The sequence below is a fragment of the Anticarsia gemmatalis genome, chromosome 2 (assembly GCF_050436995.1).
Source record: "Anticarsia gemmatalis isolate Benzon Research Colony breed Stoneville strain chromosome 2, ilAntGemm2 primary, whole genome shotgun sequence".
NCBI lineage: Eukaryota > Metazoa > Arthropoda > Insecta > Lepidoptera > Erebidae > Anticarsia > Anticarsia gemmatalis.
In genome coordinates, this window is record NC_134746.1 from 9227216 (window position 1) to 9249932 (window position 22717).

The 22717-nt window shown below is 36.1% G+C and overlaps 1 protein-coding gene across 4 annotated transcripts in view; it reads right to left on the minus strand.

Moving 5' to 3' along the window:
* Positions 1-210: 210 nt before the first annotated feature.
* Positions 211-22717, minus strand: part of Cip4 (formin-binding protein 1-like Cip4) — a 36044-nt gene continuing 13537 nt past the window's right edge. Inside the window, exons 2-15 of one of the 4 annotated variants that reach the window (XM_076130725.1) lie at positions 12643-12758; positions 12215-12265; positions 11210-11354; positions 10606-10757; positions 9078-9234; positions 7839-7976; positions 6932-7138; positions 5150-5176; positions 3045-3143; positions 2138-2231; positions 1596-1758; positions 939-1216; positions 440-615; positions 211-350 (exon numbers count right to left, since the gene is read on the minus strand). In XM_076130725.1, coding sequence (XP_075986840.1) covers positions 443-615; positions 939-1216; positions 1596-1758; positions 2138-2231; positions 3045-3143; positions 5150-5176; positions 6932-7138; positions 7839-7976; positions 9078-9234; positions 10606-10757; positions 11210-11354; positions 12215-12265; positions 12643-12758 — 1800 coding nt within the window. In that variant the 3' untranslated portion in view covers positions 211-350; positions 440-442. Of the gene's footprint in view, positions 351-439; positions 616-938; positions 1217-1595; positions 1759-2137; positions 2232-3044; positions 3144-5149; positions 5180-6931; positions 7139-7838; positions 7977-9077; positions 9235-10605; positions 10758-11209; positions 11355-12214; positions 12266-12642; positions 12759-22717 lie in introns of all 4 variants that reach the window. The other 3 variants (XM_076130717.1, XM_076130742.1, XM_076130733.1) reach the window with 3 other exon arrangements.

The window sequence follows — 22717 nt, forward strand, 5'->3', positions numbered from 1 at the left end:
GATCTAGATGAGTTACACCACATTACAATTAAACATTACTCTATGACGGTATACTTCATACATGAAAATATGTATGCCATATAACCAACAATATACACAATAAATAAGATCATGGAATGTTTCCTCTTTTGTTCATCGACGGCCTCCGCCAGGACAACAATCGGAATAGAAAGAGCACGATAAAAAAATAATGCGAACATTTTCGATACGATAAATTATAGCAAAAATACTTGTTACTATATATATAGGCCACGAAACGTTTTAATGTAAGCGCCCGTGCGCGTCTCCGCACTCCACGCGCCCTTCCCGCACCGTCAGCTCGCCGCCGCGAGCCTCCACGGGCCTCGCACCTGCAAGAGAACACAGCACGTTGCAGGCATAAAAGAGTTGATACAACACACCACAGTGAACATTTGTGAACGTGATTATGTGTAAGTACCAGCTAGTGGGCGTTGGCGTCTGCGTAAAGCGTGGTGGCAATGTACGTGGTGGGCACGAAGCCCTCCTCCCGCGTGAGCTGGCGCCGCACACGCGTCCAGCCGTCGCCCGCGTCCGTCTCCAGCACCAGCAGCCGCTCGCCGCACTCCATCTTCATCGTGGAACCGCTACCGATTCCTACGAATATTGACACCTCTTGTTATTATTTTTCTTACGTTAAACATTCCGAAGTTAAAGTAACATTCCATATTAATAAAGTTTATTTTATATTTATACATCTAATGGCAGTGGCGTAACTATACCGTTCGAGGCCCGTGGCAAATTCATTGGATGGGCGCCTTCCCTCCAATATGAAAAACTTAAATGTATGATAAATAAAAAATTGGGAGTGGGGATTCTCCTCTGATCGGGGCCCCATTCCGGTTGGGGGCCCGTGGCATTTTGCCGACTTGCCACCCTGTAGTTACGCCACTGTCTAATGGGTATGTGAGTAAACTCACCTTCAAACGCATACAGAGCCTTGCAGTATCCTACGGGTTGCAAATCAGGCTCGCAGTAGTAGTAATCAAAGTCAGATTCGTGGTCATTATCGTGGTCATTGTCGGGGTCGTGGTCGTGTCCGTTGGCGTGGTCGTGGTGCGCGGCGGCGAGCTCCCCGCCGAGCCCCGACTCGGGACTGCCGCCCGCGGCGCGCGCCCCCGCCCCGCCCGTGCCCGTGCCCGTGCTCACTGACGACTCCGACGCAGAGCGCGATAGAGATTCGCTGTTAGATCCGATGCTGCGGAACAATTGTTTAGGTTAAGTATGATATTGTTTAGGTTAAGTATGATAGCGATAGTAATAGCGAGGTCAATCGTAATACTGCGATTAAACTTTAACAATTCGAATAGCTCTTAATCTGATATCCATTCAGTTCGACGCGATCAATCATTTTTAAACAGTATTTTATTAACCGACTTCAATAAAGGAGGAGGATCTCAATTCGACTGTATGTTTTTTTTATTACTTACAGTGCAAGATCCACTCAATAGTCACGAACGACAAAGCTAGTCAAGGCATTATAAATGTAGAGATAGGCCTAAGCATCATTTGAATCAACACCAACATTACATAAAAAATTTGAAAAATAGTCGAAATAGCAATAATAATACACGTACCTGGTGGCCTGTGTATGTCCCGGAGGCGGTTGTCCATTAGTCCTGGCTGTGGTATGTACCGGCGGCGCTCCCACTTGACTGTTGGCCTCCGCCAGCAACTCTTCGAACTTGTTCAACTGTGCGCGCAACTTCTTTAGCTTGTCGCAGCACTCGTTCAACTGACCTGCGAGCAATTATTTAAGCTTTATTAATAGTTCAATATATAACTATAATAGGCCTCGTTATTTCTTGCCATCACCTCAAAATTGTTACTTAGTTAATAGAGATTTGCAAATGGCATTTACATTCTTCAATCAACTTCTAAAATTCTGAATGTACCTTAGAATGTATCTACCCGCCATGTAATAATAACACAAGCTAATAAACAAACATTTCTACGCAGTTCGAAGTGAACATAATTCAATAAAACTATATTTTTTTATTACTCAGAATGTTATAGATAGTTGCATGTCGATGTTAGTAGGTAAATCGAACGTTCCACATAGGGACGGGACTTTCCGATGGATAAAAATATTTTCCTCGAGTTAAAAACCACAAATTACCTTCCACAGTCATTGGGTCTCCGAGCGCGGGACTTGTTTCGTAAACTCCTTTCATTTTCATCAGTCCTTCCATAGCGGCTTGCTCCTGAGCCACCTATAAAAACAAATATTTAATAATACTCTCAAGTGAAATTCGTAAGTCCGTTTCAAACCGGTTCCATTTTAGAACGAATCGTTAAGTAATTTATAAAAATTTGATATCATATGTTTTCGTACACATATTACAAAATATTAATCAATTAACATGTTAGACGTTTTCCGGCGTACGATAGCAAGTAATTTGAAATTTACTAATTGTCTAATTTATTGACAGACATACTATTGTTATTCTTCATTGAGAATACCAAATGCCAACAGGAAAATTGCATGTATCAACAGCTCATCTAAATAAACATTAGCGTTTGAATATTATGCACACAAAGCTCATTGTATGCATTGTTTCCGCCCGCTATGACATCAACGCCATAAATGTTATTCAAATTATTAATTTATTTACTAACTATTTTCTATAAGGGTGCGGCCACATGTTTGGAACGATCGTAAATATTAATCGACAAAGTTTTTACTAAAGTAATGGGTTAATCGATCGTTTGCTAAAATCAATTAAAATTATTCAACTATCTAGGAGTGAGTTATTACCAAAAAAAAAAACAGCTACATAATTGCTTATCGTAGAACAGTTTTATTCACATGGCTTGTATATTTCGGAACCCTTCATTCTAACAACTCATTATTGGTCGTTTTATAGTATCAGTATGTTTTGAATGAAGTATCTTCGTATTTTGAGGAAAACACGTAAAATATGATGATAGCAGTTCGTAAACCAAGACAAATCTCTTTGGGACATATTAACTTGGAAACTACCATAGATTATCAACAATAACAAATAATGTAGACAAATACTGACCTGTTTACTGAGTTCCATGACCTTTGCTTGTAGTTTCTTTTTCTTCTGGTTCGGTGGCAAGTCTGAATAATCCTCCTTTCCATCCGTAGACATGTTATTCTGTAACACAAACCGACAGAGTTATTCACAGGCTCTATTTCAAAGGTTTCGGTGCAAACTGTGATCCACACACCTCAAACTGATTTCTAAAACCCGCACACCATGTCAACTCTTCTATCTAATTTTAGGGACGATTTTTTCGACGCCAGATAACTTTATGTGATAAAATATTCAAAGCTATTTTAGAATAAAGTTATCTGGTCAGATCATATATTGCTGAATATACGATATCCTTAATATTGTTTCACATGCGACAATTGCTATATCGCCTTGTAACTTCCCACCTACAACCACCCTGTTCTCGTAAAACTGGCATTTTATTTTGTTTTCATAAGCTACGATCTACACTAACTACTTTACGCTTAAGATTTCTTCATACACATCCACAGGCAAATAACAATATAATTTATTCGGTAAAAACATTTTTTACTACAATAGATATTTCTATCCAGAATTTGATAATGTAGCAATCATCCAGCATCAACCAACTATAATGAAACCTTGTAAAAACAACAAGACAACTAAAAACACAATATTTTATATAATACATATAACATATACTTAGTCACAAAATAAACCAACGTTGCGAGAGTGCGCTGAAAACAATGAAAGCCGTGCAAGCATGGTAGTTAGACGAAGCTGTACGAAACCAATCACCACCACGAACTATGTACTGGAGAACGTTTATTGGTCTCACTTATACCGTCAACGAACAAAACCTTATAAGAGCTGCTATCAACATGACCGAATCCAGTCAAATCTCTTTACATATTATAAATTCACTTTCTTAGTCGTAACACATTTCTAATTTTATGAACTGGGAGGAGACTTTTGCTAAGCAGTGGTACAGTAATTATTATTCTTTTTTTTCGTACCCACGATGCCATGTTAATAATAATTAAATCCATACTAATATTATAAATACGAAAGTAACTCTGTCTGTCTGTCTGTCTGTTACTCAATCACGCCTGCTGCCAAGCCACAACTGCTGAACCAATTTGCATGAAATTTATGGGGATATTTTGATACCCGAGAAAGGACAGGCTACTTTTTACCCCGGGAGAATGACGCATTTTCATGGGAAAATTCAGGTGGCTGACGAAGGCGCGGGTAAAAGCTAGTTAAACATAAAAGGAAGGAAAGGTCAGAATTATCACTCGATGGCGCTGAATGACATTTTAAGTATGTGTTTAAAATATAATATGAATTAAACATTCAATATTGATTGTGATTTAGGTTTATGTAGTTTCTAAGTCAACTCGGTTCAAAAGTTTCATTATCAAATCAAAGTCCGGTTCGAGTGTTTACACTATTCAATCAAAACCCAGACCTAATTTTTTGTTCTGCTATGGAAAAAATACAAGATTTTAGTAAATATAAAAATTTACTAAAACAGACAAATCCAATCATGCATCACTCATTAAAACCGTATACTAACCCTCTAAATACGACAACAATTCAACAACGGATACAGCAATACTTTGTAACATGGTATAGCAAAGGAAATAACAAATATACGGGATGCACTTATATTTCATGACAATTTACTACGACTAGGTATATTTGTTTATTATGTGATAGTTAGTCTGGTCTTATCACAAGACACGACTTACACTGTCGGAGTCTCAGTCAATCGTCGAAGAGCCTAAGGCCGAACAAACCAGCGGAGGCGGGGCGAAGGGTGAGAAGTTTAAGTCCGCAACCCGTACTTGGCCAGCGTGGTGGACTCAAGACCTGTCACGTTCGGGAGGAGACCCTTGCCAAGCATTGAGTGGGACAGTATAGGGTTATAAAAAACTAATCTTCGCCGCGCATTCGCTGGTTTACGTTCTGCCTAACAGTGGATGTAACTGTAGCAACAGTTCATAAAACCATGATTACACCATATTCACTGTCCCGATCAACAAACATTCAATCAGACAATAAAATAACCAAACAACACGATATAAAGCGACCAATAAACACCCTCAAGCACACAGGAACCGAATGCGTCACGCAGAACTGACCTTGATCGAGTTGCACGCCTCGACAATCTTCTGTAGCCAAAGCGTTAGCCGCGCGCGAGACGGAAGGCAAACAAACAACATTAACATAGGGAATAAACACAGAATAGGTCGCCGGGTTCACCAAGCGATAGTTCGCAACATAATATAAAAACGTGGATAGCTTTGTGTTCACGAAAAGTGAGTGAAAAGATCTATCGAAACTTTGAAATTAATGCAAAACACAACCAACATTTTGAATATAAACTTAATCTATAACCACTTGTATATAGATGGATAATGCATTTTCTCTTTAGCGATCTAATGTGACAAGATCTGTTGTCTTTTTCCATCCCTTACCCCACCGAGCAAGATATACAACAAACAATGTTTCAGTAGCAATAAGGCTGCCTCCTTCACACTATCAGTAATTTATTATCTGATTTTAAAAGGTGTTTGCAAACACTTTTACGCCTATCAAAGCGTTCAATCATTTGCGTACACAAGCAGTTGTACAGTACTATAGATAATTCAAATGTTTGGTATTATTTATGAGTAGGTATTATAATGAAAGTGGCAGCCTTATTGCCTAAGATTACGCTGAAGTGCGAATAGTAGATTTTAATGATGTTTTTAAGTGTTTTATCTTCGAACTGTCTCTTCAATTAATAGTTTACAATAATATTTAAACACGTTAGCGATAGGTATTTATATTGAACACAGTAAATCAATGTTTGTGAGTAAAACAATGATACTGATGTTAGTTTGTTCAAATATTTCAAAGTAACGTTATTGTTTACACATTGAGTTATTAGTTACAGTTATTAAACGATTAAAATTATTCAAAGTTAAAAGTCAATAACGAAAAAAAGTTAGAAAAACTTCAGCAGGTTTTTAAACAAGATTGCAACAATCTTGAGTCATTAAATAAAGTTTAAAACAAAAAGTATAAAAATAGAACATAAAAGGTTTTTAAACAAACATTATTATGAGACAGAGTTATTATTAATCGGTTGGTAATGTTGTATATTGTATAAGGAACAGAAGCTGTGAGTCATGAGTCATGCGTAAATGACTTTCCCACCACCGCGGGACGACTTACTTTTTCCACACGACAAGCCACCGGCCGCCGACAGCCAATAATATCAATTGGTTGTTATTTTGAACCCATGTTAGGTAGGGATCGAACAGGAATTGAAAGATAAAAATAAATTAGTACCTCCAATTTACACATACAAATATAAAACAACTGGCCTTTAGTCATCGTGCTTCCCTTGCGACTGATTTGATTACATTCATGACTATAAACCAGTTGTGTAAATATGAACAAATGTAATACAAATAAATTATATAACGTCGAATCGTATCGTACAATAAAGTAAATATAATAAAGGACTATTCCATGCATGTACTCGGATAATAATTTAAAATTTCATGACAAGCTGATACGAAGCCCATAACATTTGTTCAAGCACAGCCCCATAACCTTATGTATGCTTTAAAATAAAATAGACGTACAATATGTTCGAGAACAATGAACTGGATATTAAAACAATAATAATCTTAACTACTTAAAGCCAGCATTATGTCGCACATCTGCGATATTTTTTTTTATTACACATATAAGATGTAATGTATAAATAGGCAAACCGTTATCGAGATAATGCTGTCTTGAAAGAACATAGAGAACTAACTACATAATACCTTATTTGATTTCCTTTTTAGTTAGATATCGATAAACATAAATCCCCAACAAACATATTTCATCCTTGTTATACGTACTGAGTTCATATATGTTTGTCTCACCTTGTTGGAGCTGAATATGGACAGTAGGCCCCCTCGCTTCTTGATCTTGTTCCCTGAGACGGTGCCTCGAGCCGCCGTGAGGTGGTTGTGTGTGTGGTGGTGGGTGTTCGCCGAGTCTGTGGTGTCACCGCCTGTTGCTGTCTCGAATTGGAAGTCCTCGGGAGGCACGAAGCCTGATTTATACCTGTCTATTACTAATTTTGTGTCCTGGAAGCATACGTGTAGTAATGTTATTGATTTCTCGTTTTTTACATATAAAGATGTGGACCTTGGTTGCGTGTTATAATCCAGTAAAATGCGATTTTTGGCTTATCACCGGATTTAACGCCCACTGTCCAGCGGAAGCCCTTAAATGCGGACAACGCCAAAGGATTATCTGCCTATGTAATGATGTAAAGATCCGTAGCAAGTATTGTACACACCTGTGCCCTAGTACCCAGGTCACAGAAGTTTTAACCTAATGAAGTACTCAAATGTTTAGTTTCATTAGTCTAGACTTTTGTATTAGTTTCATAGGAGTATTACATAGCATTGAACATGCAATTGGCGTAATTAATCGTTTGCAAGCCTCGAGAGCATTGAGTTATCACGTCATACACGACCTGTTGTATGTTATGTAAACTTAGAATACATGCCGTATACAACTTATATTCGCTACTACACGTGGCAGGTACATAATATACATAAACCACTACACAGGTGTACAAACCCATTATTAAAAGAATATCCTTATAGCCTATCCTTTCGAATACTTTGGTTTTGACGCAACTAAAATTATATCGAGGAAGGAAAATCATCGTGATACCTACTCAGGTCAAGCAACTGAGTCTTATATTTTAGTATAGGTTTATACTCTCGTACATTCATTAACGAATATAATTAACGAAATAACAGGAAAATATCTTACCTCTTTTTCATTAATACTATTTGCAGCTTGCTCCATACCGTCAAGACACTTCATTATAATCGGAAACACCTTCCTTTCCACGTCCACAGAACTTATCATAAAGTTCTTTATATTCTTTATTCGTTTTTCATCTAAATCCTGTAAATAATGTACCATTTATTGTTAAAAGGCAGGAAAACAAAGGAATAAAAATAATATTGTACAAAAATAGTGTGAAGTTGTTTTTATACACGGCTCTCCCGTTTGACCCAGTTGGCGTCTCGCCAGACTGCACTATACAAAGTGGTTGTTGCACTATTCCGCACAACATTCACCCGAATTCTCTCAACCCAAGGAATGACTCACGTTCACATCACACGGGAGAAAGTAACAAACATGAATTCATAGAACATTACAACATAACCGGACATCTTGTTATTTGAACGGTGCCTATGAAATTACGTTAATCCGCAATAAATAATATTCAATTAACTCGGACTAACATGTGTGAATGGGAAGACAAATTAGTTGGTAATATTGAAAAAATAAATGTGATAAATTGTTAAGAAACCGCTGCATGTGTCTAATTTTAATACAGCACATTATCACTCGTGACAGTAAATCATTAGGCACGGAATTTATTAGTGGGGTCTCCGGTTGGGATCCATTTCTTCTTTATTTTTAGTATAACGATGTATGTTGCGGAATCAGTCTAAACTAATTTGTTACAACATACTAGTTTAAAATTTCCTTTCGTTAGTTTGAAATATTGTTTTCATTATGACTGTGTTTACCATTTACATTTTGGTATAATAAATTGTGTTTATTTCCTTGTTTAATAATGAAACATATCAATAATTGATTATGCAGGTCTGTGTGAGTCACTCGCATACTCGTATAAACATAAAACTAATTGTGAACAATCGAAAATTGTGAAAAATGTTGAAGTGGATACACATTATTTTGCTTTAAACACCAATCAATTATTTGTATTAGTAATATACGTAGAATTAGCACTAACAACATTCCACAAACGTGACATTGGTCATGTGCCCGTGAAGGGACAATATAAATTTTTAAATATCCTAAATGTTAAAACTAGGTTTTTCTAAATGGGTGTCAAATGTTACATAAATTCATTCTGTAGATTTTTTAATGAGTAACAAGCATACAAACATACATACATCCTCACAACCTTTCTCATTTATAATATCAGTCGGATGGTACATAAATCTAAAAGAATACTTGTTTTATAATTACCTGTAACTGTTTGAAGACATGCGGCAGTCGTTGCTCATAGTGCTGCCGCTGCGCTTCGTTCGTCTTCCGCAGCTGGTCCATATACTCCTGCTTCGCATCTTCGCACGCTTGACTCCGCAGTTTCATGTTCGCTTTCTGTTTCTCCACCTCCGCTCGACTGCAATAACAAATATTAATGATGTTAGATAAAAATCCCTTCTTAATTCATGTTTTTTTACAACAAAGGTTGATTTTTCCTGTTAAAGATAAATTACAAAACTGGTTTAAGTTCTCAGTAGTATACAGTAAGACTTTGGCATTTAATTATTTTATGTTATGTGTATATTGTCTGCAATGTGATAAAGATTATTACTAAAGTTGTCCCAAAAATATCTGCGATCGGTGAGGACACATCTGCCGAGTCCGCTAAAGGCTAATCGTATGCTAAACTGACAATTACTATTAGACAAGTGTACCGGTAGTTTATCAATAATAGATAAACATTTACAAACATCATTATCATATTAATAACGATCACTGCATAACGATTAATTGTAATACATATAACAATAATAGTAGTTGTATATTGTAGATAATTTGATGAAACAACACATTTATCGGTAACAGGATAATGTTTACAACGAACGTTACTGATAACGAATCGTACATAATCTTGTTGCATGAGTCACGGCAGTCAGATAAGGGGACGATCTATTCTTAACCGAGAGTGCAAAACAACGTATGTACAAGAATAATCCTTCCTGGATTACCGAGTATAGAGTATCCTGCCAACCAATATCTGACCGCAACAGTTACGGGATCATATATATTGATACTTTTTCATATAGATAATGTATAATATCACGTCTGTTATACCCGAAGATGTAAGAAGAAGTGTATAAAATATACTTTTCACTATTACAAATATTAGCCCCATGTAATACATCGCGAGCTTATTGCCACTTACTGGGCACGTTATCAGACTCCGGACTACTTTTGAAAAATATTGTAAAATAAAGTAGAAAAGACCATCAGCACTTTGCCCGAATCGAGAATAGATCAGAAGACCTTATGATCGGCAGTTCGATACAATACCGACCGCGCAATAAGGCAGATTTTGCTATCAATATTAATTAGTCTTCTCAGTCTCTGTATATGCTATGCTTTAAAGTTTACAAAACTATCTATAATTCCAACCAGTGAACTACTTGTGTCTAGTACAAGATACATAGGAATGTACTCAACCCTATATGGTGCACTAAAACTTATTGTCTAGCTACTCAGAACTGAGCGTCTGCCAAGCCATTGTGTACGAGGTCAATAGTAGGTTTTATTCTAGCCAATTTGCGTCACATGATACACTGCTAAGACGCAAAACAATTTAAAATATCAATGCAAAATAACATTGGAATAACTAAACACACAGATTAATACGATTGCTTAAATCGTTTAGTACAATTTAAACAGTGTTTAATCAGCTGGTAATGCTGGTATAGTTAGTGGGTCAAGTCGGTCAAGACATTATCGGAGTGCTCTATTAGATAATCACCTCAGATTAAGGTCGGCGTCTGCCTTTTGGAAGGTCTCGAGAGCTCGCTCTGACTCCCTGGCAGCTCGTTCGTACGCTCTCCTCGCTCGATCTAGCGAACCTATAGATGAGTGTAGTACTCCCATTTGTTTCGCACCTTCGTTCAAATGTTGCTGTAAATAAAACATTACAATTACGATATTTCACAGAATGGAAACGGTTTAGAGTTATTCGACCCGTTAATGTTCGATTTCGAATTAAACGCGACTCGATGTCACGGTTATTTTTAGAATGTGTTTAAGGTATGGCCGTATGGGCCATAACAAACCATAATGGCGGTTCGATATTTTGGCTAAGTATGGGGAATGATATTAGAAGCTACATAAACCTAGTGCGGTTTATCGTTCAAACTCGAATAAAAATAACAATTGTTATTGCATTAGATAAATTAAGAGTAGAAGGAAAAAAACACAAATGAGGACATCAAGTTTTCCTGTTTTGAATCATAGTTTTTTTTTATAATAAAGTAAGTAGTGTTACCATATTTAATTGTAAAAAAAACCCCGTGCATTTATTTGTAACACCGCACAATACAGTCTAAAATTCTAAATAGTATCAGAAGTACCTTTCTTTCTTCTCGCAACTCTTTGGCGAGTAGATGCAACTCCCGGACTACATTTGACTGTAGATTTTCTGCCACCACTTCGCGTTGCCCCGCGAAATCGTTCAACTCTTGAAGTAATTGCTTAAATGCTTTACAAGGCGTATACCTGCAATTAAAGTAGAAAATACGTGATTCGTTTCTCACACGCCTACTGGCTGCTTATTCATCGTTTGTATACTAGTTATCATACGCAATCCCTTAATCTAGTCCAGTGATCCGGTTCTGTTTACATGTATTATGAGTCGACGAACAACCTTGAAGCTACAAGAACCTACTTAAGTAAATGTATCACAGCACTACGATGGAAAAACCACTGTTATACTGCACGCCTACTCAGTATGCACTTACTCACTAACAAGGGATTAGCCAGTCTATATTTACATTATCCTCTAAAATAAAAATTACCTACCAGCATTTTTTTTCAATAGCACGTTAAATCCAGTTTCACAATATTTTCTATCTTAATCAAACATTACGAGAGACAAGTCAACCTACATTAGCGCAGTTATTATGGTTTTCCGTTCTAAATATTTCTGTTAGGAATCTAGGCAATAGAAATTTTTGAGAAGAAAATCAAAATTCGCAAGATCGCCTCTATACCAACCGGACCGGCTGACATCAAAATTAAAATTTCGGCACAGCAATAAATAAAGCCTTCGACCCGCATAATTTCTTTTTTAGTGATCTTATTCTCATAGATTTTTGAGAACATTATTATGTTATCACACGTCAAACTGGATTCTGCCGTTAATGAATTTTGCTGAATGGCGCTTTCTTTTCTCGAACAGACAATCAAGGGCTTGGCAACAATTTTTTTATTAGGAACACGGTGTATATAATTATATAATTTATTTTTATTACCGATTGGAAATTGATGTAGGTATCTGCCTTAATTGCAATATCCATCAATGATTTTTAATGTTGAGATTTTCATAGCTAAAGTTTACTTAGTTATGTGTTACTTACTGATATTCATCTTCTTCTTTTCTTTTTGGTTGATAGTTTTTGACAAGCCTCCTGCAAACAGACGCATTTTAGTCAATCATGTTCTTAGTAAATTATGTAGATACTCAGTCGTATATTATGAAAGTCATCCCATAAATAGTGTAGTTAACATTTAAAATATTAAGTCGCTTTCAAATGTCACAGCAACATTCAGAATGATTTAACCTGGCGGTAATCAAGCATTCAAGATTCAAATTATGCTAATCGTTAAATTATAAAACATAATGTCATCATACATTAAATGTTGCACCAAATGCATACATAACAACATTTAAAACAATATTCGCAATTTTTTTACTTTCCCAACATAATTTAATATTTATATTGATATGTCGAAACCTCTGTCTGTGTGATAACGCTAAATTATTGTAATAAAACTGAATATTTACCTGAGTTTTGTTGCATATTCTAATTCGATAGCACATCTCTCTTTTACGAAGTTTCCGTATTTGTCTAAAAAATCAATTCCTTTATGTGTATGGGCGGCTAAGTTATCATACTGATCCTGTGAACAAAGAAAACAATGATGTTAGGAATGACGTTATATAAATATTGAGTGAATAAGTAAATGCCTACACTTTACCAATTAATACTATAGTTACAACAATACTTCGCAATATTGTTACATGAGTACAATGGAGTACATAATCATTATTAAAAGCCGGAGGAAACGAGTGCCGATAGGAGGTCACCCCAGCGGGAAGCAGGCAAGTATAGACGATAACTAAGTTGCTTTTAAATGCACATCATAATGTATCGTAAATAACTTTAAATTGATTACTCAAACGTATTCATTGGCTAACATTTACTTAGATTTCAGACTTTAAAGGAAGAAAAATGTTATTGTTTCGACTTTGGACAAATAAGAACCTAAGAACATAAATATTGATCAAAGGTCTTCTTGTTCCCACCGAGGGTGATCAAGAGAGGTCAGGAGTATAACGTAGTGATCGCGTGTTGATGCGCACGCGATTGCGCTTCCTATTCGCCCTTGACTCCCCGTGACGAGACAATGAGTGCAACGACACTGTTTTCTCTCTCTTTCTCTGCACATCTATAATTTAAACATGCCTGCACACGACATTAATCATTCATTACAGCTTGTGAAACATTATAATATCAACATCAATAAAATAGTTACATTCAAATAACGGACGTGATAATATTTGGTCGTCTAATAGCATTAATTAAACGCGTGGCAACACTACTCGACTGCAACGAGTGTTTTGTACCACGCATAATATGAAATGTGAATAGAATATTTTTAGACATGACTCTGTGTCGCAAACTCGCAAACATTCATATTCAAAAAAGTTCTAAAACATTAACGGGGAGCGGAGACAGTTAAGAATCTTGCTCTATAAAGAGAGTTGAATAGTTGATGGATTAATAAAAGCCAAGTGGGACAATATGAAATATAATAGACGAAGATCAACGTATTGTACATTGCTTTAGACGTAGTAGTCCACTTAATGGATATAAATTAATGTAAGTATCACATAAAATTAACGTTCAACATCGTAACACATTTCTTGTAAGCTATGACATGTTGTCTATACTCAATGCCATAAAGGAAATGTTAATGAAATCCTTTCATTAATAGCTACTTTGCGATCAGTTAAATTAGTCAATCGACTGTTACGCCTTTGTGCTATTCTGTAAACCCACATAGACATTATATTTCCTGTCCGATAAGTTCCGCCTGGTTGATAATCTTCGAGAAGTTCGCTTAATAAGATTGAAATATTATGAAGTCATCAAACATCACTGGCCTTTGGTTCAGCAGGAACATTAAAGTAATTATTTCAAGCCTTGTTTATGTAGAAAGATATAAGTTGGTACTGCGACTGCTAGCTGCTAGTTGCTACTGTAAGCAATTATTACGCAATTACTAATATTTATAAATATTGATTCTAGTATAGTAGGTTACTTGTTTGACAGCACCATAAAAGTGAATATTGTAGGTTATTGATACTGAGCCGGTTTTACGGCAAAAATCTTATGGTAACGGCATCTAATCTTACGTATTGAAAGTAATATAGGTAGAAAGAGCATGACAAAGGCAAAACTTAACTACACACTGGACAAACAACTGTACCGTTGTATTAGCCTGTCATGTGCATTTTACCTCCATAATGATTGTACGTCAGTTGTGAATAGATCAATTTGAATTAAAGACGTATTTAATTAAAACGCTATCATATTCGACATCCATGAACTTGGCCGGTGATAATGTAAAATCATTGATTGTGTACTTTATCAAATCATTATCATTCTCAATATACACTATATACAGTTAGCAAGTAAGTATAGATATGATAAGTGTGTCGTAAAAATAATGCCAAGTACAAAAAAATGACAATGGTTGTTTTGTGGGGGGTCAGTTCGTTAACCCTGGTGGTGAACCACGGCGGTGCGCGAGTACCTCAATTGAACGTGGGAGAACTGGATCTGTGACAACTCGGATACCTCTTACGAAGGTTTAGCGCAAAATGGCACACTCAATACAGCACCATATGCAATTACCTTACAAATTGTTACTGATATTCTGATTTCGTGCTCTGAGTAATTTAAAGCTTCATAAGTAGAATAAGTTGGTGACGATCATTGTAAGAACATGTTTTGTGCTTTACTTTGGTAATACAACAGGCGACTATAGTAGGCACCCTTTACATGACTCAAGATGTAACAATTCATTTAGTTTTATTTGTGAAAGGGTTAAGAGCCGTTTGAACACTAGCCACACGAAAATTGAAGTAAATATGAAGAAACAATATGGATCAAGTTAATGTCAACGTGTTGGCTTGCGTGTTGCACCCGCAAAAATGATCAATATAAGAAGAGCTGAAAAGATCCTTGGTTATTCAGTGCGCAGATGAAAATGCTTAATTATTTTCATTACTAAAAATGCATTAGTAAGTAACAAGTTGTTAATTTTAGCATTCAAATAGAACCAGTCCACTTCCAGTACTTCGTAAGACATTTAACAAACAAGTTCTTAGCATTAGTACAAGTGTGTCTAGGAACTTCAATAAACAGTCCCGGTCTTGTAGTAAGTGACAAATTATCTAGAATCACATGGACGCGAGTGGTACCTCATGATCGTGGTTTGAAAAGGCGGTTGGTGGGCGGCGCCTGGCGCAGGAATGCGCACACGCAACGTTCAGACCATGATGACAGTCATCAGTATGCGGAGCACACTCGGCGCGGTTACCGACACATGTACTCACCGGCTACCTTGGCTAATTACTACGATTCAAATTCATATTTGAATATTGATATGTATCAATTCACCGTATAAGTACAGGACTTTATAACGTATACCAACTACGGCAGGAAGGGCTATTCTAAATAACGAAAACACATGTTGACATTGTTGTTCGAGTTTGTTACCGAAGCTACGATGTCAAAAACAATATCTAGGACATAAATGCAATTTAGACATACCTACCTACCTATATATTTTATGTTTAGAAGGTAATGTTATTTTCTAGGTATATGTCTACCTGTCTCTAATAAGTAACATTTTAAGGCGGTGAATAAAAAGTTTCAAATTAGCTGACAAGGCGTCGCGTCGTATGGATTGCAGTAATTTCATTTGAGAGCATTAGCAATTCACATATGTGTCATATTTGGCAGTCGAGGCTGGCGTGTCACTGAACCTGTCACGGTGCTCGTGTAGAGCGGCACACCGACCACCGGCCGACGCCATCAATACTCGGTAATTGGCACGTCGCTTCACGCGATAACCAAATATTGTCATAGCTACACACTATAAACAAAGTCTAGCGGACATAGCCCAACCGGATTTGTTACTCAAAAACTGAATCAATTATTGCATGAATTAGAAACTTCCGAATTTGCAATTCCGTCAAATTAACTTATAAATATCTAGTTTTTGAATTTAAGTAATAAATTTTGGAGAATTGATGCCTAGTCGGCAAGTTTTAGGAGTACTCGGAGAAAACCGGCTGGAACGATTTCTCTTCAACGATTTAATAACGGCAAATTAACTAAAATGATCATAAATATCTAGTTAGTATCAATCATTTTATTGTTAACAATATAATTATAATGCTAACGGGTATGGCAAATGACCTTGCGTTCTAGGTATCTGAACGTCTCACCTGAATGCCAATGTCACACACACCACGACAAGTGTATCGCATAACGCGAACGATTTACGAGATTTTATCTCGTATAACATTTGTCGACGTGTGAATAGTAGAAGACACGTATACGTGGAGCGGAGCGCACGCATGTTTATTGATGCAGGGAGTATCTCTCTGCAACCTTTCTCATGCATTTTTCACAATGCCGACTTCCGTTATGTCTCGCGCATCAGCGTTTATTGGAACTGTGGACGGCGGAGTCATACCGGAACAAGCGAACGTCGTCGGTTGATGGAAGCGATCTGTTTGATCGAGTGGCCGGTGAGTCACAGTGGAGGAACGCCCTGGCCCCGTCCTTTACTGATTAGCACTCATTACTCATCGTTGCTTAATCAAGCAACAATGCCCACCAGGTTGTAGATAAGATTGCGTGACGTAAATCAATAATACACTCAGGCGTGTTCTTTTAAAGTATTTTCATTGTTCAACAAATAAATCAAGACGTGTAGTTTTCTAATGAAACGTGATTGTGGATTTCGCAAGAATTATGACATTCTTGTTGTTGCAGTGAATATATATAGCAGCTAATGAATCACATATGAAATTCTAACATTTTTGTAATTCAATCAGCTTGCAATCCATATGTTGTTGTAGTGGTGCAATGGTCATACTAATCGAGCAAATTACAACTGTCAAATTACAAAAATTGACAATAAAAAGTCTGTCGGCTATATTATTGTTCAATGACTATTTATTACCAGCTCAAAGCAAGAGCTTTTAGCTTTATCTTGACTAGACGCCAACATAGACAAACTGATCTCAAAAAGACAAAAGATGATCTCTTTGGTCCGGTACATTTGATAAATTGATACAGTAACCTATTTAACTCACCGCAAAGAAACGCACATAAAATGAAATAAAAATATCTATCTATTCAAAATCGACCGCCAAATTAAGTGTATCACAGACGAATGATTTACTTGTCTGCAAATAATGATTTATACATCAAACCGTGTTAATAATATCATTTTACCATCGTATCAAGTCAATACATACAGTCGTAAATTCATAAATTACGATTCAATAATTATAGTCGCAATTCTGTGTGAGACTAATAAACATATCTTGGAAGTTATAATTAATATCCATTATTGGAAAGGCAGCTTCACCTGGTTATTAGAAAGGATTGTTTTAGACATGCACCCAGGCAGGTAAGTATGTATTTACTTGAAATCTTTTATTATAGAGCTCCAATCTTTTATTAATTATAAAGAAACCTAAGTTAATTATGCATGCAATATGATGTAGGTGGACAAGTGTAAGATAAAAGACTGCAATACAGTCACTTAAAAAGTTTTGCTTTAATTTCGAACAAACAACTTTGTGATAAGGAGGCTAATCTTAAAAATTAAACTTCAAATTAACATTCGGTGCTAATCTAAATACCTCATTACAAGATCAAAAATTTCAGTACACCAACCTAGTCTAGAATAAGTAGAACGTCAATTAAAATGCACATTTATTTCAAAAATTTACCGCTACACACTTATTTTAATGATTAGAGATCAATCTAAAGTAGAAAAAGCATTTATTCTTAAAACTTTTTTGATAATTGTAAGTACTAAATACGAGACAAAACTTTCTAATCAAAATAAATAAAAAAATCCTAAAGAAAGAGCTCATCGCGACGACACACAAATTATGGAAATATAACGCATACCAATAACGTTAGTTATTGAATTACAGTTATTTGAAATGTGGAAATGGATGTCGTAGCCGGCTTTCCATTTCCCTGGTTGGTTGGACAACCAGAAAAAATATAAATAGTCCACGTAACATTTCGTAGACAAACACAACAAGAAACGATTTTTCGAAGTGCTTATAACTCTTTATTATTAGAGTTTCTGTGTTTTACGACATGACTCACTCAGGTAGTATCTAGTAATATTTATAAACTGCACCAAAAGAAGATCAAAAATGGTTTACAAATTCTTACTACATGTACTAACCAAATAAGTGATTAAGTTTTTAATCTTATAAACATGTTACACGGTAACGGCTGCGCAATCTGACGGCATAATTCGACCAAACAATAGCTGTTCTGATCTAATTATAAGCGTCATATTGTAAACATAATAATTCCAGCAACACCGTGTTTGCAATAGATATATAAAACGACATGTGTAGAACATACGACACTTTTTAAATGTTACTTTCGTCCGACTAACGCATAAAGATAAGCCCAACCCTCATGAAAAATAAATACCTGTCTAAAGATAGCATTTATCTCGTTATCCTTTGCAGGATCAGTTATCTATGTAGTTACGATTGTACGCTGTAAAATATGTAATACATAGATTACAGATTATGCAAACTTGTCATTATAAAAGTATGTAGTATGACGATTAAGATAATAAGTCACAGCAAAACTGCTCGTGACGGGCTTTTAACGAGCCTCCTAGAGTCAAAAACAAGGCCATAAATAGACATGTGTTCAAAAAAATATTACTGTGTCTTTAAGCAGTTTAACGTTCTTTGAAACACCAAGGCAATATTACATGTAAGTCCTCTCAGTTTATGTAATTGCAGCGGACTTGCATAATGCCACCCGTTGCAGGTGACATAATTTATATCGATTCGACAAATGCCAACGAGCCCTCCTGACTTACACTTTCCAATACCAGTTTTATGCTCTGTTGGTTTGGTTTAATTTATCAAGATTGAATGCATATGTAAACGAATTAGTTAACGGCATATATACTGGGTGAAAAGCTACGACGGTGTGTTGGTTTAGCTTAAGAGATATTTCTGTTAAAAACTTCTTCCTTCAAATACCCAAAAGGTAGTATTAATTGACAAAATGTTATGCGAGTTGCGTCATTAGATTTACGCATGCTGCAGCTTTCGAATACGAAAAACCTTAGCCTGTAGTCTGTACAATACGTGCAGGCTATTTATCTTCATGGTCTGCTAACTAACAACATTCACTGTGTGAGCCGAATTGAACGTATACATACAGAGTTCATAAACCTCTGTACACAACAAATACTTTTAAAACGACAGACCAAATGGTTATTTTATCAACACAAAGTCCTTAAGCTAAATTATAAAACTAATTTGTAAGTGCTCAAGTATCTTAATTACTGGTGACATAGTTCAAGTTAAAATTAAATGACGTATTTCTGATTCATAAGCTGTCAAACGTTTTTATTAGTTTGAAGTTTTTTTTTTTATTTCCAGTAGGTAAATGAATAATTCAGAATATTTTTATGAAGGTTTTTAGAAAGCTACACGAATTAATTTAGAATTGTTTGTGACCATGATCTAGTATTGCGACAAGAAAATCTGGTCAATTTAGTATAATAGCCGATATTTCAATTGCAAGATCTTATATCTATCTATGTATCTACCTGCATCGAAGAATGTGTCATCCTTGCCGTTATGATACAGCATTATATTCGTCAACGAGAGACTAAGCTGGGATGGGGTGATATTGCAATAAAACCTGACGACTTCCTTTCAAAACGTTTCATATTTCATTTGCAGTCTAATTTGGTTCGTTCAAAGCGAGGTCGAATCCTATAACGGTAGGTGTGAGTCACGAGTGATGACGTCACGGGGTGCCAGGGCGCGCACCCCAACCTGCGTCACCCTGCGTGACTCAATGTCGCACCCCCGCCCGCTCGCCCAGACAACCGCTCAGACACAAATAAATATAAATTGATACCAAAATGGTACGCGACATTTTACCCAAGTAGACTAGCTACATATGTACAGTATTGTACAGTAGATAGTTCTTGTATCTCAATATGAGTAATCTTTATCACAAAGTTCACGTTCGTCGTCCGATTTCACTGACGTTATCTCATAATTTTGGCCTATTTCCGGCGTTTATCAATATTTATGTAGGTTGCGAAGATATTTTTATTGGTTTATACATTTTTTTTCTTTGCTTGCATAGTTATTATTGTTCTAATAACAAGGAGCAACAAAAACTTACGTAACAAAAATTTTATAAATAAATTCCATCGCAATAAAGGCGCTTAAGTGAAATGCATTAAACATAACTTTATATATGCAGAACTTTCTTTTTATGAAGCTACACTCTCCATACATCAATGCAAGCCACGTCCTACAAATACGTGAACCTGTACGTAGCATTTTCACTTTCATCTTCACTAACCAAATATAAATTACCTTACACAATACATTGCGTTTTACTGCTTACTAATGACCTTATACCTAATTCTAGTATCCAATATTAAGTAGCTTTCATCATTCAATCAGGTTATTACTGAAACACCTACGTTACTAGCTTAGACATAATATTGAACCTTAAATCTAGTATCGAACTCTGCTATTGTAGTAATAGAAGTACATTTTATAACCTTTAACTAACTTGGATCTGTCTTCTTACAAATCATAACACACGTTGGTTAGTAAGGGAGTATCAAGAGATAAAAGAACAAAAATCGCATACCTGTTTCGTATAAAAACCACGGCATTTACACTAAACTTTGCAAAAGACTAAACAAAACGTGCCATCATTACCACCAGAGTGCCATACTTTATTTAAATCATAGCCAAGAAGCACGTACGATGTTTTACACTCGTAACTTTTGGTACTTTCTACAGTACATTGTTTTTGTTGTCTGCACGTTTATGCAATGCAGTAAGAAAATTAATGTCTTATCAAAATTCCGTACAACCACAGCGAAAACAGTATTATGTAACAACCAAATACATAACTGTACGTGCGCATATATTATTAGCCATGAAAATAAACGACCCGTAGAGAAACATAATCCAAATCGATAATGATAAAAATCAAAATTTCCAAACGATCTCGTAAATCGTGTTCTGACCATGGAACACGTATGTTATAAACATACAAGGGTTCCAGTGATGGGTAAAAGTGGTGGAAAGCAACTCTCGCGCCGAACGTAGAAAGTAAAGCGAGGACATCGTTTCTCATTAATAATGATGATACAAAATTTCATATTTTCACAAAGCGCAGCCGCGAGCTAATACGATAATATAATTACCAAAAATGGAAAACAAGCGAATAAACGTTTATTAGTAAATCGTTCACGGTGTGTGCACGGACAAGGCCTTCATAACAAAACAGTTAAGTTGTGAAAGTCGCACAACATCTGTGAGGTGCAACGACTTCGGCTAAATCTGTGCCAAACATAGTCATTACATAAGTACTGATCGGATCAGTTACAAAATCAATACATACGTGTACCAATATTTCTAGTATATCTATTCGATCTCAAGAAAATATCATTCAATTCTAAAAAAAACACATAAGTAACATTCAAAAGGAATATTTATTTCCAATTTGACTCAATAAAGTAAACAACCATCAATAGCAACTGAAATCAAAAAGCTTTTATGTAAAGTTGCCAGACCAAACAGCGCAATAAATGAGCGAAATTGACGTAGTTTTAATAAAACCCTGTCTGCAGTCCAGACGAACCTGTCCGAAGTAAAACAATTGCAGTTCCGGTAGACCGAGCGAGAAAAACTGTTGGTAGTTACTGTTGTGAAGCGCCCTTTAACTGCCTAGGTATAATGTACACAAATCTCTTATTTTGGTAACGGCATTTGATACTCCATTTTCCAGGATTATGCGCACTCGAAATTCGGTCCATTAGGTACTTAGTAAGTAGGAAGATAAGGCGAAATAACTTCGTCTGGATTGCACTACGATACACCCAGTTACAGTAGAGAAGTTCGTGGGAAGGCGGACGAAGACAGCCGCGGGCGCATTGTGCCAGGCCTGGATACTAAAAAAGTTTTTGTCATTCTATTGCTCATTGTTAAAACACAAAGGGCTTGTTTCCTGTTATTAACTTTATACTCTGCACATTACAATAGGGCATGTGTAGTGTAGCGATTGTCATTACAATTTCAGATAATATACTAAAATATGGAACAGGTATGGTAGAGCAGGTGTGTATTGTAAACATATATATTTTTTTCTTAGAGATAAGAGATAATGTTACCATCATCAGATTACTTTATCCGAGAAATAATTTTAGAAGTCTTAACGCCGGGTTCTGATGTAAATTTAGCGGTAGTTTATCTTTTCAATAGCGTTGAAGCTCATATTACGAAGATGTCAGTTTGAATAGGTAAACTCTCCCTCTAAATGTGCCTCAGAAACTTGCCATTAGTCAAATTGTAAGAAATATCGAAAGATCGGTTATTTTACTTTTACATTAAACGTAAAAATCGAAGTAGTGATTGCTATACCTATACCGTTCAGTTTAGGTATGACGATCGCCCTTACGAGAGGGATGCATGATTGGATTACCAGCCCTAAGATTTCGCACCCCTTCATGTA